The sequence below is a fragment of the Anas platyrhynchos genome, chromosome 7 (genome assembly GCF_047663525.1).
Source record: "Anas platyrhynchos isolate ZD024472 breed Pekin duck chromosome 7, IASCAAS_PekinDuck_T2T, whole genome shotgun sequence".
NCBI classification, from domain to species: Eukaryota; Metazoa; Chordata; class Aves; order Anseriformes; family Anatidae; genus Anas; species Anas platyrhynchos.
The window spans coordinates 38,152,102-38,168,748 of NC_092593.1; the positions used below are offsets into that span (position 1 = coordinate 38,152,102).

The following is a 16,647-nucleotide window of genomic DNA, read 5'->3' on the forward strand; positions in this document are numbered from 1 at the left end:
AAACATTTATTGCTCTTAAGGGTGATGGCATTATAAGGTAAAATTTCAGGTTAGAAGAGAGAGAGAACATGCACCCTCACATGGACACATGAACAGGGGAAAATCCAGCAGCTTGCTAAGCCGCAGCCTACGTGGGTATGAGAAAAAGGCAACGAGCACATCCTGCGGAAGTGGCTGCTGGAAGAAGCTGCAATCAGTCTCGTTGCAGAGACCAGAGAGGGAGGAGTGAGATCAGTATTAACACTGAGTGCCATTCACTGGTGTTTAAAAGACCTATCTGACAAGAAAGACACTTGGCACTTGTTCGAAGCTCATGGTGACGTGTAGGAGGACTAGCAAGTGTCAGGGAATCCTCAGAGCTCAACGGGAACATGCAGAACCCCTCTGGAGAAACAAATCACGGTCTTTGATTAATCTACAGTGGTTATCCTATTTTACTGAGAGCAATGAAGGTTTTGAATGGTATGCTTTCTCAGCTGAATTCTCTAGAAAACTTACATAAATTTGAAACTGTAAACAGCCTTTTAATTATTGGCTTTTTCCCCCTACTTTGTTTATTCCGCTTTGGGTCAAAGTAGGTACAAAATGTAGTCACCAAAAAATGCAGCCAAAGCTTACTTTCATCTTAACCCTTGAGGGAAGTTTTTGCTAAGAAATACCACAGAATGTAAATCTGGTAACACATTACTTCATGGCTCAGAAATCAGCAGTATATTATTCTGTCAGCACATGACAAGTTCTCATTGCAAATCAGATGCATATGCCAAGAAATTCCTGGGCAATTATAGTGATTACTTCCGCCTTGGGAACAAAAGATGTTGGTGGAAGAGCTAAAAAATGCAGGTGATGTGATGATAATCACATTTGATTTTCAAAGAGATTATATTCTAAAAAGAGCAGCTTCATGACTATTCATCTTTCCCAAAAGAGAAAGTACAACTGATTGTGACTGATCTAAACAATGGATCCTTAACATGAAACCTCTTGCAGTGCAGCAAAGCCAGTTTAGCTGATGAAAAAACAGAGCCTCCATAGAAGTCATGGGCCATTTATAATTTCTGATAAAAAAAAAAAAAAAAAAAATATAGAACTTTATTTGAAAACCAACACAAACATGCGGACTCCCAGGCAAACAGGGAGATTCAATGGCCACTGTATCTTTTTCTCTGCAATAGCATAGAGACTAGAATTTTGAGAAGAATGGGACTAAAGCCATCACTGTTCATTCTTTACAGTGTGCTACTTCTTTGAGGAATAGACAAGAGTATCACATGTTATAGATTAAACACATTTTGAAATACTCTGTTGGACTGAAGCCCTGCCCAGCATGCTTTGGTGTATGTACTAATAACAAAGAAATTACAACTCTGAAAGCCAAAAATGTTTTTACTCATAAGAGACTGCCAGGTTTGTAGTTGGAAGTAAGATGCATACATGCAGATTCTTCCTTTCTTTGCAATGAAGAAATGGAACTGGGAAACAGTTCTAGCTAAACCATTTATGTACCTAAAGCATCAGTTTTGCACTGCAGAATGCCATAAGATCATTAGTATCTTAGGATACTTTCTCTGAATAGGTCCTACAGAAGTCCTATGCCCAGTAGAAGGACGAACTGCCACTCAGGACATACTTACCAATGTTTTTAGTCTGGCCGCCTGAAAAGGCATAGCTTTTTGTTTTGATGATTGTAGACCAGGAAATGCCCATGAAAATCACAATACCTCTTCTGATAAAACGTTCTAACTGTCTGGAACTACCCAGCATTGGTTGCAACCCAAAGGTTCTCATTTATCTACGTTTTTGTTCTCTAATTTGTAGAAATCACCCTAGGACACATCTGATATACCTTCTTGAGAACACGAAGAATAGCGAAATTCATGAACTTCATTATTGTACTTAGCCTTCAAATGTCAGATGAAACTTGCCACATTTGATATAATTTAGTTCTGATCAGAAACATAATTAGTTAATACATGAAAAATCAACTTCCTTCCACTCTGACACGTATTTTCAACCTCAAGATGCTCTCATTCGAACTCACATTGAGACACAACAATCTGGCTTTACGTAAATTCATTATCACTTACTGCCCCACAAACAGCAACATATTAAAGTAAACTTAATAGATCTTGTATTTTTAATTCATCAAGATTGTCAACATTTGAAGGCATCAGGAACAATAGCAGTCACTTGGTTGTTTCACATCAGGGAAAAACAAGTTTGCATGTTTTTACAAGTCAGAACAAAATAATATACTCTGGAGTTGGAATACACCAGTCTTTTCTACTCACAAAACACCTTGTGAGCCCAAGGCAAAGGTTCACGTTTGATAGTCAAATTCAATCACACTGGCTGGCTTTGCTCAAAAATAGGACTACATCTTTTTTGTTCCTGGAGCAACAAGAGCTTGGATCTTCTTAAAGGTTGGAAGTCACTTCATGCAGCATAACGTAAATGAAATTACAGGACTGGCTGTACTGCAATATTTTATAGATACCATCATAATGAAAGTACTGCAATGGACAAAGACATCAATTGCAAGCTCACTGACCACTCAGAAGGTGCTTCAGCTCTTCTAACATTGCCCATGTAAAAGCTGGGAACCGCAGATAGCAAAAGGTTAGGTTATAGTTTCCAAATGACAGGCTCAGATTCAGGCTGCCATGAAATTCAATTTGGAAAGCAAACAAAAAAAAATTATTGTCAGACAAGTTTTCTATTGTCTTTGTTCTCTGACTTCTGGGAAGGCAGCAGGGTTGTACCACTTGCTTTACTGATTTGGAACTTGTCTTTATTGTGTATGAGAGATGGCTTCTTACAGCCCCTGCAGAAACTTATGCCTGAGCAACTTACCTGGGGAGTTCTGAGGCGAGGACACTGGTGAGCCTCTTGGGGACTGGCAATAACTAGGATGAAGTAAGGCATGTGGCGGCACATATGACATGATCTCCTCTTCGAACAAGCTGGTAAAAAGATGCAAATAAAAAATAACACATTAATTTGAAAGAATGAATGACGTTTTTTGCTTTCTAAGAAAAATCTCTAGTAACTAACCTGCTTTCTTTCATAGTCACTTGCCTATTTCCACTATGTACACTTAGGGTCTTACAGTATAATTGCCATTCCTTTAATAGGATCTTGAAAGTTACAGGAAAGCAGTAGTTACTGCTTTTGGGGGACATTAATATACAAAATGTGATGTTTTTTTTCAAGACTAAAATATACTTAATTAACTTTTTAATATTTTTTCTCTCACTTGGATTGTTATAAACAAAGGGGTAAAAAAAAACCTTAGTTACTCATTCCTGGAAAAAGGTCTGTCATACTGCACAAAGACCATAAACAAAGGCAAATATTCTAAGCCTCCAGGGTTAAGATTCACATCTGAACTTGTTGAGTGTATTGAATTGTAACCTTGTTGGCAGAACAAGTTATTTCCTTATTTTATCTTTAGGGATAACACTGTTGCTGAAACTGGTATGGCATCTAGTCTGTTCAGGTTGAGTTATTTCATGCCTCATCTAGTATCGCTACACAATATTTAACGGAAAAACAATAAACATTTTGCAGCCTAATCATTGCATCTGCGTACAGCCTGTATATATTAAAATATCAGGGTTTTTTTGCACTGCTGATACAAGCAAAGCCAAAAACGCCAGAATAACTAGAATCAGAACCAATCTGATACCAAAGCCTATGTCGGATGTTAAACACAACACCGGTAAGATTAAACTGCTGAGCCCATACGTTAAATCTATTTTCAAAAATTGAGCTCAAGAAAAAAAATCACAAGCCAATCTTTTACTATACAGCTTAAAAGCAATATTCAAATAAATGATGTTTCTTACTATGTCTGTTCAAGGAACAAATACCTAGAAAAATTTTTGCATGAGATTTTTTTCTAATGGATATTTTCTGGCACTTCTTTTTACATTCACTACCATGTGTTGTTCTCCTTAAAACCTGTGTGAATAATGAGCACAGTGCTCTCGCCCTCACCATTCCTCAGACAGAGTATCATGTTCTGTCTCTGCTAGGAAAAAAATGTGAATTCCAAGCTAACAACTACCACCTAAAAGCTGAACCCCACAAAAATCAAAAACCTGGCCCTTAGGCTTTAGCTACCCCAGCTGCAAGTCCAGGTTCTGAAGGGGAAACAATTAGTCACTAAATCAGTACGCTCTGCTCACTGAAAGACTCCTCAGGAGCTGCCACAGCATATTCCACACATGCATCAAAAGCAGCAGTGCCTACCTGAGCAACATGACAAGGTCTGCATCACTGGATAAACGCACCAACCCAGGTGTTCCTTCTGTCCGGATGAACTGGATCTTCTCCCTGAGTAAGCCAAAAAAGAGTTCTAAAATATCTTTTGCAAATAAGGCACCAACGTACACCCCAGCTAAAAGAAAAAGTACAGGGTATATCATAAAAATCTCTGGGTTATGCCTCTGTATTTCAGAAACCATTTTTTTCCCCTTCTCACACCACATCCATGTGAGCAGTAACATATTACAACCAAAAAGCTAGTTTGTTCTCAGGAATGAGTCTCCTGTTGTCTTCATCGATTTGATGCTCAGGCTGCTTCAGATAGTACAGCCATGCACCCAATAAAAATCAATCCTTCAAGTTCACGCCGGCTGTGGACCTGAATTCAAAGCAGCAAGCGGAGCCCTGCAGGAGGAAATTAGTATTCGGATAGTGAACTGCTTAAAGAGGCACTGTCATTTTTGAACCTTTGTACAAATGTAAGGCATATATAACAATGCTTGCTTGTGATTTTAAAGTGGGGTTTTCGAAACACACTGTATTTAACACATCTTCTAGAAAACCTTTGCACTATTTCGTCCTCTCTGCCTCACCCAAGCACACACCCCTCCTCCCAAACCCAATCTGCTCACTACTGTGGAATCCACGCATCCTGAACACTGCACATGGTAACATACTGTGGATTTTTAGAACCTCATTATGGATTTTTAGGATCTATATTGAATGTAATTCTTTGGATGATTTATTTTCTTTCTCTCTGTAGAGTTTTTTCCTGCATTCTAAAATGAAAGCACATCCTATTTATTTTCAGTATTATCAGTACAAGATAGAATTTCTCTCTATTATCATCATCATATGATTTGGCCTTGCTCTTAATGAGGAAAAGACAACCAAATACAAACCCCTGTAGTTAACAACTATCCCAATTCCAAAGAGGTAAACAAAACAAAACAGAAAAAAGCTCCACATAAGAACAGTAATATCGGCTCAGATCAGAGGTCCATCTATCCCACTGTCTTATCACCAACAGTGACAAAGAAGACAAAAACAATCCCTGCAATCAGCATTGTAAAAAGGGTGAAGACGAGTGCTGGCAGCACCATGCAATTCAAACTGCAGTATGCATTTCTGGAGCACATCATTTCATGCACAGCAGTTTCATCCAAAAGGTCAAACCAAATTTCTTGTCATCTGTCTCTAAAACACTGTGCACAAAGACTTTCTCAAACAATGGGCCTAATGTAAATTCCCTGATAACTTTCAGTACGTTTACAGCATATTCGAGGGTTAAAAAGGGGCATGTTCAGGCTGTCCACAGCTCCTCAGTTCCTCCTTGCCAGAGTGGCAGTTGTGGCTGTAGCAGAAGTGTGTAATTCAGTGTTTCCCGGTGAAGCCAGGTACTGAAGGTCAAGCAACCACTTTGTCAACCCTGCGGTCCCAACACACCAAGACCCAAGTTCAGTCTGGAAGCCCCATTGCTTCTCTAGCACAGTGCTGAGCCGAAACTAACAAACACTGCCCACCCATGAGCATGGCCCCAAAGTGCCCATGTCAGAGACATCTGCACACTTCCAGAGTGTTAACTCTGCTGGGTTAATGTATGCAGCCTTCCAAATAAATGCAATCTACGACTTCTCAGGGATTACCACTGAGAGCTGTGATTTTTACAACAGTTTTTAAATATATGCCTTTTACCTTCTGTTAGGACAAAAATTATGTTTAAGGTATGATAGGTGCCTTTGCCTGAAGCCCTTTCATATAATTTAACAGCCTCTCAGCCTCTCTTATCTATGGTGGTTTGCAATGAGATTTGATCTTGACTATGTGCTTAATAATAGTGTAAGTACAATGTTCTCACTCAACCATAAAACCTCTGAACAACGGTCTGCTCCTACCTGTAGTACCTTTTTATTGTACATTTTTATTAGACCCTCAACTTCTTACTACATCTCTTCAACCATTTTACAAATGATAAATCAGGCAGAAAATGTAAGACTTTTTTCAAATGATCTCTATCCTCTTCCACTTGCCAAATACCGATTTTCCTCCTCACCTATGTAATAATAATAGCAATAGCAATATTTAATATCATTGTCAAACAACCTTGGTTATACTGAGGACATCAAAGAAATAGTTTACAGAAAGTTGTACTAACCGTTTTTCAAAAAAAAAAAAAAAAAGACAACTCACAATTCAGGATTTCACTTAGGTCCTATTTCATTAAGTATTTAAGCAACGACATTGACATAACTTAGTCTCACAATGCGTCAGATATGGATACCAAAATTCGCTAAATCAGGGTCTTAAAAGACTAACTGGTAGGATCTTTATAAAAGTGATATTCCTGAAGCATCAGCTCTATAAGAATATAGGAGAGGTATAACAGGAGACGCTTTGATAAAATATACTAACTTCAAAGAGGAAGAGCAGAATAACCATTTAGCTTATCAGAATGGTTTCTCAGACCAGTAATATTTAATATAAAATGAAACCACGTGCATTAAAATCCTTGATCATTTTGCTAAAGCAGATACATTAGACATATTAAGCAATAGTCTTCAGTCTATTTACTAAGTAAATATACCAAAGAATATACAGTCTCCAGTAACTGAGGAGTTGCAGAAGCCAGCGTATTTTATCCTTTGATCTCCCATTTTTAATCCACAAATCATCTTTTCTTGAGAAGGGCTCAGCTTGTGGCAATCAGGATTTTGCAATCAGGAAGCAAGGCTATACAAGAGGCAGAATCTGATAATACCAACAAGTCTTTTGAACAGTCTGAATTCTAAATCATCAAAACCAACACAAAACATGTGAAGAAAACAGTATTTTGATTGCTATCAGAGTAAAGAAAGCCAAGCACCATGGGGAAAGGAAAATAGAATAATAAAACTACCAATAATTGGATTTTTTTTTCTTTTTTTATATTATTTCCCAGCAGATAAGTTTGCTCACATCTCAAATCAACCCTGGTTGGATAATTTGCCTGCAGTGATATGCAACATAGGAATTGTTTTGACAGGATGAGAATTGTAGGATTTTTATTATCCTCCTTTTCATTGATTTCTAGCGAACATGAATTCTACTAGTACTTCATTTCAGGGCTGTTAACCAGGATTTATTCAGAGGACAGATCAAATTTTTAAACACAGAAACCTCATCACAAAGCTTGTTAGAATGCAATGCTTTGAGAAACTGCAAAACAGGGCAGCTTGTTGAATTTTGGGCACTTGTAGGATGTGGACAAAAAAGGATCAGTACGTAACACAACATAAATGTGAAAATCATTACTGGCTGCTGTGTCATCCAATATGAACAGGCATTTGGAACCCTGCACCACACTGGCAGCTCTGTACAGGACAGACCCAAACCAACATGATTATTACTATACAACCAGCAAACCAAGGATTTTTAATGTTAGCGTCCAAGTAAGAACAGTTATAGTGGTTTGTGCACTTAACACTAATCTCCAGGTAGACAATTATTCCATCTTTTACACCCAAGAGAGTAAACTGAAGTGTCGTTGTGTAGGATACACTTTAAAAGGGATCTCATCACTTTTGGAATTTCACTTTTTCGCATTTCTATTCTAACCATACTGGGAAATCACAGCCACTGTGTAACAATCGAAGATCATCCTTCATCAGATCTCATTGGGCTATACAAAAACTTTTATACATACATTTTTGAAATTTTGGAGCCAACACTAAAAATTCTGATTGCTCTAAGAGTAGTAAGGCCATTAGGTCAGGGCAGCCTTTCTGTAGGCGTGCACTGAGAAGATGAGAACAAAATGAAATGCCATCCTGCCTCACACTCCCAGCTGTACACATCCTCAAACGAATAGGCACATTTGCCTTGCCATCCAGCTGTCCTGGCATGTTTTGAAGACATCAGCAAATCTCTTACATAAGTTGTTCTATACATTTTGTTTGTTAGTTTGTTTGTTTGACCTTCATTTTGTAATACCACATTTCAGTTGTTTCTCTAAACCTTATTTCAGGGAATTACAAAAAAGTACAACAAAGAAATACTGCCCACAGCTTTATGGATATGTTTCTCTCTCACAGGCCAAAATTCTACAACCTGTTATGTGCCACTACTAATTTTAAAGAAAAACTATTCTGAATTCCCATTTTGTATTAGATTGGAACAGCAGATTCCATGAATTTTATTACCTGAGTGAATGATTCCTGGTAAGATCTGGTTGACGCTCTTGTAGAATTTCAAAGATATTGGGCTGCCGCAAAAATGCAACAATCTTGTCATTGTAAGCTGAAAACACCAACAAAAATATTGTGTTGAAACAATGATATACTAAAAGACAGGATGACATTTCTTTTGGGTTTTGAACAACAATGACAGCAAACTTTATCTTCACAGTTCTACCACTACTTTAGTGGGACCGTGTCAATATATTTATCATGTGAGGCTACTGATACTGCTATCGTGGGGAACATGCTTCCTCTGACAATGAACCAGACCTAATTATGCCATACACTTCCCACTGCTAGCAGTTCTAACCTTGTTAGAAATTCGTATTGCATTTTATCAGTCACACTGTTAGCTGAAGCCAAACTAGAGAATTCATTGCTAGAATAAAACTGCAAGGACCTTAGTTTTCACTGCACCGAACCATATTCAGTCCTACAAGGGCAATATGAAGTGACACAGAGCATGAAGGACATTGCTTACTGTGTTATAAATATAACAGTTAGGCTAACGAAGAATCCAATACCTTGTTTTCTAGTGGTGTATTTAATAGTGATGTAGACAAGGTTCTTTATTAACTACCTTTAGCTTTTCCTCCCTAGCTGTTCAGCATCACTGTAATCTCCAGAGGCTCTTGGAGAAGAGTGAGTAGCGTAGGAGGGATGAACTGCCCTCTGGAGGTGTCTATCTGATTGCACTACTAAGAGACCAGATTAAGTACCTACATATAAATTGATAGACAACTTAAAATGTCATTCTTCTCATCATTTGTGTGGTAACTTAGACCTACAATGCTATGTAAGAATACAAGATGACTACACCCTTACACATTACAAAGTTCTTACATGCTGCATGTAGGAATATGGTGCATGTAGCTGAATATTTTTCACCTCTTCCTCTGAGAAGTAACATGTAATGCTATCCATGCCTGATTAAGTTTCAGAAATGCAATGTAATCAAACAGATGTCTGTACATCCAGGCTCCTCCCCAAACCTTAATCCATACTTCTTTGTGTGCTTCCTGTAACTTTATCTGGTACTGAGATGCAGCTTTTCAAGACTTTGACCAGACATATAATCAGGCCAGTTATGTCATTTTAGTAGTAACAGATTTTATTTATCAATTCAAATTATTCAAAGATTAATGTTACTCATTTTCTGCTTTGTAACTTTGCAAAAAGACAGAAATAAAATTATTAAATAACTTATACTTCAATAACATATACTTTCTTGCTATCATCCTTAGAATTGTAAGATCATATATCAAAATACGATAGTAAACTCATTTTCAGCACTTAACAAATATTATCTAAAGCTAAACATACTTCTGATGGTATAAGCATTTCCAGTGTTGACTTACAGCCAAGTCATATTTGGCCATGTTTCTCAAGTACCAACAGACAGCATGTATAAGGAAGTAGGCTGCAGTCATTCAGCCTTCCAAGATGAGCTGATAAATGCTATAGGCAGACTTAGAGAAAAGCTATTGAAATGTAATGGAATGAGGAAAAAAAGGCAAAAAGTAGGTACTCTATGTCTTTTCTTATATATGTATTCATTGTTCTAAAGAGATTCCAGGACTCACTCAATGTTGGTGTCCAATCCATTCTCAAACATTAAACAACCATTGGAAACATCCACATTCAAATCCTCTCTAATAGCTGAGCCTACATTGAATGCACACCATATCCATGGCAAGGGGAGGGATTTAAATTAGCAGAGATTTCCAAGTAAACATACCACATTACAAAAATCCAGTTATAGTCAATCGGATTAATTTATCTTGATTTAGCACAACATGACAGCTTTTAGATTCAGGAAGCTAAATTCTGTTCTTGGTGGCACAGAAATCAGTAATTTTGTGTGTATGTAACTGAGAACAGAAGTTAAGCTAATGACTAATTCCAAGCTGATTAACTCTTTCTGGACTCCTGCCAAAACAGATGCCCAGAAGTTCTGTAATATCACTTGGAAATACACGGTGTCCAATTAGGACCCAACTTAACTCACTGTCTTCATCTCGCTGACACCACTTCGAGTAGGGGGGATTAGGAAGCTCAGCACAGGTAGAATTTTTGCATCAGTTGTTCAATTCTGTGTAGACGCTTTTTAGTGCTATTCCTGAAGGTTGCAACTGAATGATTGCTCATAACATACAAATCATAACTTCTACCCACCCCAACCAAATGAAAAAACCTTCAGTGCAGACGGACGTGACACATTCAGTCACAGAGTATTTCTCTGAAAAGAGACCATATGTTGACGTACCCACTGGAACCACATCCTGGTACTGAGCTCTGCTGACTGTATTAAATGTGCTAGATGGTCTTGGTAGAACTGGTGGTCCTGAATGACGGGAGTCCTCTCCAACCTGAAAATGTACAAGTAAGCACAATCACTGCAATTCATGTGCATCTTTATCCACATTAAAGATCAAATTCAGCTCTTTCATTAGCACTGTAACCTCTATTACCTCTGTGCATGAGAACTTCCCTAAACTTAAACTGGAAAGAATTTTGTGGCTGAAACAGCAGGATAAAGAAGTGAGTTCACATTCAGCATGGCAAATGAGTCCCAAATTGGTAAAAATATGCTTCTTACAATCATTTAGGAGAACTGTTCTGAATTTTTTGTGTTCTCCTTCTGGAAGTGAACCATTGCATATGAACTTTTTTTTTTTATATGTAAAATTGTTCCTGGTAGCATCTGTGATGTCAAAGCAACCTCCACAATTTTCTGTATGATGAGGCTTCCGTTATTCCTACAGTGTATTTTCTATTTTATCTATATAAGGCATTTTGTTCAACCACTTTTTCATCCTCTTTGCCCTTTATGTTTAATTCTCAGTCCCTCAGCCTATACATAATTGTTATCATGTGAACTACACTTCCACACTCCAAAGAACTCCAAAAAATCCAACTGCAAAAGATCAAGTAATTATAATGGTTTTGTTAAATCAAATCTCTGTCATCACAAAGCAGCAGAAGTACTGAAACATCTTCCAAGATCTCTGTGCACTCTGATAATACTCTTTCAGAAGAAAAAAAAAAATAAATTCCTGTAGGCACTGTGTTGGAAAAGGAATAACATTATTATTAGCTCCAGCTTCATGCTGCAGTTCAGCTTTAGCTGAAAAGGCATTCCTTACATTAGTTATTGTTTGCTTTAGAGCATCTCCCTATAAAAACTGGGTCAATGGCTTGAAAACATCAAAGTTCATGACAAGGCAAATAAAGTATTTTGAGATTTTTTTTCATTAAGCATTCATCTTTCTGCAATAACATACAGAAATCAATGGGTTGATTGATCAATGGGTTAAAATAGCTACAAATATGCAATTCTTAAGTCATAAGGGCAGAAGAAAAACTGGTTTTCTGATTCAAATATATGCATATAAATGAACATCATAACATCATCAGTCCCAGAATGGGAATACTGTATTGTATTGCTCTGTTTCAGATTTCTACCTTGAACTATACTTATATTCAAAATAAAGCTACAACTGTAATTGTATCAAACAAATATTTCTAAAATACCATGCAGAAACTAGGATTTAGGAATTTCACGTGTCTTGATGGAATAGGAAATTCATGCAGGAAATCAACACTGTATATGCAATATAATGCGATGACTTCCTGCAGGTTATGTTGCAGTATTGACAACTTCAAGCAGCACAGCTGACATTTATCTTTTTGATGCAGAGCTTCTGCACTCTGAAGTGCAAAAGAAAGATAATCGGCGTGTATATTTGGTAAAGTGAAAAAAAAAAGATCTGCTCTCTTATAAATCAAACAAATACTTGTTTTACCCTGTGGAAGACTGAAACAGCTATAGGAAGACACTTCCAGCTGTCTTGCTTGCCGCAAGACATGAGTGCCTATGAAACACAACCACATTGACAGAAAATGCTATTTAAAACCATTTGTAAAATGTACCTGGGGAGGGAGAGGGTGAGAGGTGAGGAGGAAGGGAAGCTCTGGAAAGTACCCCTTGCAACTAAACCATATTCATACAGGATATGACAAGACATGCAACCAATGGTAAAACACTCGCTGCAGCTCAGCGGAAGCTCTGTTAGAGAAGTGGCAGAGAAGATTCATGCCTGCTTTGAAACAGCTATCTGGCAGAACTTCATGTGCCACAACTCCAAGCTAAAAATAGGATAAACCAGAGCATCTCACTAGCTATTCTAATGCATATTCCTCTTTGTGTCAGGGGATAGCCTTCCTCGCAGCAAACGGTATGGATGTTAAATAACAACTACAACTGAAGTTTGAGTCATTGTAAATACACATTTGCTCACAAGTGAAAAGAATTTACAACAGTATGGGGACTGCTGGTGAAAATGGTCAACAACGACACCTGCAAAAGAATAGTCTTTTCCATGTATTTCTGTTTAGAAAGCAGAGATAAAATACATACCTAAGTACATATAACAGTCTGACAAACCCATGTGGTAAGATTTTTTTTTTACACTTATTCAGGTAGTTGCACATCTGGATGTATATACACGTGCACTTTCTTTTTTTTTTCTCTTATTTGCAGAGCTGTTACAACATAACTGGCAGACAACAAGCTAGACAGCTATTAAGTATTGACTGTAAAAGACGGGATATCGATACTTGTAATCTGTAATCAGATGCTTTCCTGTTGTTAAATGGGGTTACTGAGAATTAAAAATTCATGCCTGATTTTTTTTTTTCCTGAAGCCATATATTTATATATTTCCAAAGAAACAATGAGGTTTCTGGTTGGCAAATAAAATAATAAACGTTTATAGCTGAGTACCATCCAGCTACAGGACAATCATGCCCCTTGCGACAGAATGGAGTGGTGAATGTAATGATGTGAAAGAGTGAATGTGATGGGAATGACCCTAAACACTTGATGGCTCCTGACAAGGAGGAGCAAATCAAACTTACCTCACCGGCACTGTGGCTGCGTTGCCTGGTTAAGTGCTGCCGATGGACTAAAGCACTAGTGGGCCTGCTGCTCTGCAAGGGAAGCCGAGGGTCAATGAACGTGGTCGTGCGGGAATTGTGGTCAACAAAGAAAGCCTAGAGAAAGGAAAAGGAATGTTTAGTCAACTCTGTGATGCAAGACTACCCAACCACCAAAGAGTTAAATGGCTAAGGTTAATGTGTATTCAGGCTCTGATGTTAAGCTTTGGAAAATCATTTTCATGTTGCTGTGGCTCATGAAAAAGATTCCCTTCAGCAGATGAAGCATAACAGTTTTTCAACTCACTGGAGGGATGAATTCTTTAATACCTTGCTTCACTCATGTCTATAAAGCCCTTTGAAATCTTCAGCTGACAAGCATCAGAAATTTTATTATGATCATTAAGAAGAGACTCAAATGTTTAATAAAAGTCATCCTTGTGTGTGTTTTTTCTCTTTCATTTCCTTATAAACATCTAAAAAGATGTCATTAAGTGGCAAAACTATTCCCCTTTGTGATCTATTTACCATGTAATTATGAATACAATTGGGCGTGTATTTATTAAGTGCATGATTGCATCTTATGCTGCACCGTGATTACAGGTCAAAAGGCATTTTTGCCATCCTCCTGTTGCAATGTTTGTTAACCTAAAAAAACATCAGTCAGGGACAGAAAGAAGGTGGCAACAAAAACACTGAAACCAGGTAACTGGTGAGAACAACCACACACTGACTGGACAGCCATTTGCCGAAAGCAAGGTCACAGGAACACATATCCTGGAAAATGAAAACCTCCTGCACTTCATTCCAATTTGAACCAAAAAAAAAGTTTCTAAGCCCTGAGATTTAAACTTTTTCCAGAGCTAGTGTTGCACTTGGAAACCAGCAGTCCTATTTCAACACACTTTAGGTTTTTTTGGTCACAATGCTGGAAACATGTAGAAATAGCAAAAAAATAAAATAAAAAAGCCAGGTTTTGAGTAGAAGAGTAACAGGAAAGTGACATCTGGTTTGAGGAATTGAAGAGTCTGGACCAGCAGAGAGGTGGTTAGGGACTGCTGGAACCATTTCTATTTGTGATACCAGTGAGGTACTTTGACCACAGTTTCAAAACAATTCGGTCCTGCAGTGTCAGCAAAATAAACATTCCCATCTTCCCCTACCCTGACCACTTGTTTCATCCCTTGTGCACCCCTCCTGACTTGTGCTGGCACAAGTGTTTGTGTGGCCAAGCAGTGAACCCAGCTGGGGAACTGGTCCAGGCTAAAATTACTCTCCTTTGTCTGTTTCCCTGCTTCTTCCTCTAACCTCAGTCAGCCCACCAGGGACAAGAAGAGCTAGATCTTTCAGCAGCCTAGAGCATACACGAAATCATTATTTCAGGCTGCTTGGTATACACAGAACAGAGAAAATGGAATTCTTCTGACTGCTGCGAAAGTAGGCAGCCAAACAGTGTGCCATGCTATATAGCAACTAAGTATTGTTATGGACAGCGGTGAGAGAAAATGTTATTATTTCCAATTCCCAAGGAAGGGTAAGTATATGGAGCTGCTAACTGAGGCTGACACCTGGCTATGCAGGAGGCAGGAGGGACACCAAACCTGCAGAACCTCAGAAACACTCCAGAAGAGGGCAGCAAGCCTCCTACAGCTTTAACAGCAATGCCTGAACTTGTGACCTGTGTGTACAGGCAGTGAATCACATCACCTGAACACTAATCAAAGGAAGTTTAGAAGCTCTAAACTAAAGAAGAAGCTTTAAGAAGCTGTTCTCACCAGCTGAAATAGTTACAGATATTTAAGTGAAACAATGCTCCACAGTTCACAAAGTACATGGTGTTATCAAACAATTGCAATTTTAATTGCAGTGTTTGAGCCTGATGCAGGACTTGTTCACCTTGACAAACGATGATGTCAGCAGCAGCACAAGTTTACCTACTAGAGAACATAAAAGCAGTGGGAAAGCACTGTGAAAGCATTTCTAAAATTTCAGTCTGGGGCCTGGGAAATGACCAAAAGGGACTGTTGGAATGTATCTAAGCTTTTTGAATTTTTTGCTCCTGATTGATAGGCCTACTTCACTTACTAACAGTTAATTTGTTTGTTTTGAAACACTTTATCTACTACTTTATCTAGTCTGGCCTATGCATATTTATAAGCTGTGAAGCACTTTCATCAAACCAAAGGTCAGTTTCATTAAACCAACATTGTTCTGTAGAATCACATAGGAAAAACAACAACAAAAAAAAGTACCAATTCAACAGTGGAAAAAGTACTACCTACAGCTGCACTACATGGTTCTTTGACTCAATGCAGAGGTCTAATACTGTATGTAGAGCTCTTTAGCATTAAATTTAAATAAACAACTAACCTTAAACAGTAAGTTTAAAACAATCGCGTCTTATTAAGTATGAATGCTTGCAGGCCAGCTAGTAGCAGCATACTTTCAAATATAGCATAAATTACTACTTTAAAGCTTCAGTGAAGAAAATAATTGGAGCTTCAAACCTTTAGGCTGATCTGGACATTGGCACACAGCTCAAAATACAGTGCATCTCACAGTCTCTTTTCCAAAAATCCCTTTCATATCTCTTGTTAGTTATAATTCATAAATCTATAAAGCTTGAAGAAAATGACGTAAGATTGGTGTGCCAAAACTGCATTTAATCCATTAAACATGGATAGATGCCTAAATTATTTCTTCCTATTCAGGACATTAATAACCAATCTCAATTTGACCACAGAAAGAAAGAAAAAAACAACCCTACTATAAACTTACTATTTATTTTAACATCTAGTGGAGATCTGTTTAAAAAGCACACACATTTACAGGTGTCTTTAAAATACTGCCATGTGCCTACCCATATTGCACAAATGCCCTGGGGTGCTTAGGTATACATGTACATGGCAGCACACAATTTCAGAATAGTTGCTCAGACTGGGTTCAGCCCAAGGTCTTCTCTGGCCTAGATGATGCCTCCTGTTGCTGCCTTCCCCAGCAGCCCTCTGCCTCCCTGTGTCCAGTGACTGATGACTGATCCATAATGCTGATCGGATACTCTGTCTGAGATACAGCAGACCCTTTCAGAAGAACTGTATGCCAAACAGGTTTTATCCTCTGAAGGGGATAGGCAGAGGAGTCAGAGAAGAGTGGGCAGCTGGGCTTAGCTGTGCAGCTTTGAAGGGAGTTCAGAGGTAGGAGGTCCCTGTCTGCACATAGAATAGAG

General features: G+C 38.2%; 1 protein-coding gene across 6 annotated transcripts in view; it reads right to left on the minus strand.

Moving 5' to 3' along the window:
• The window catches only part of HECW2 (HECT, C2 and WW domain containing E3 ubiquitin protein ligase 2), a 192,474-nt gene that overhangs the window by 28,896 nt on the left and 146,931 nt on the right, over positions 1-16,647 (minus strand). For all 6 annotated transcript variants that reach the window (XR_011810504.1, XM_072040570.1, XM_072040569.1 and 3 more), the window contains exons 15-19: positions 13,404-13,538; positions 10,750-10,852; positions 8,448-8,544; positions 4,255-4,338; positions 2,854-2,963 (exon numbers count right to left, since the gene is read on the minus strand). Coding sequence is in view for 5 of the 6 variants with exons in the window: in XM_072040570.1 (XP_071896671.1) it covers positions 2,854-2,963; positions 4,255-4,338; positions 8,448-8,544; positions 10,750-10,852; positions 13,404-13,538 (529 nt within the window). In the remaining variant the exon portion in view is untranslated. The remainder of the gene's footprint in view (positions 1-2,853; positions 2,964-4,254; positions 4,339-8,447; positions 8,545-10,749; positions 10,853-13,403; positions 13,539-16,647) is intronic.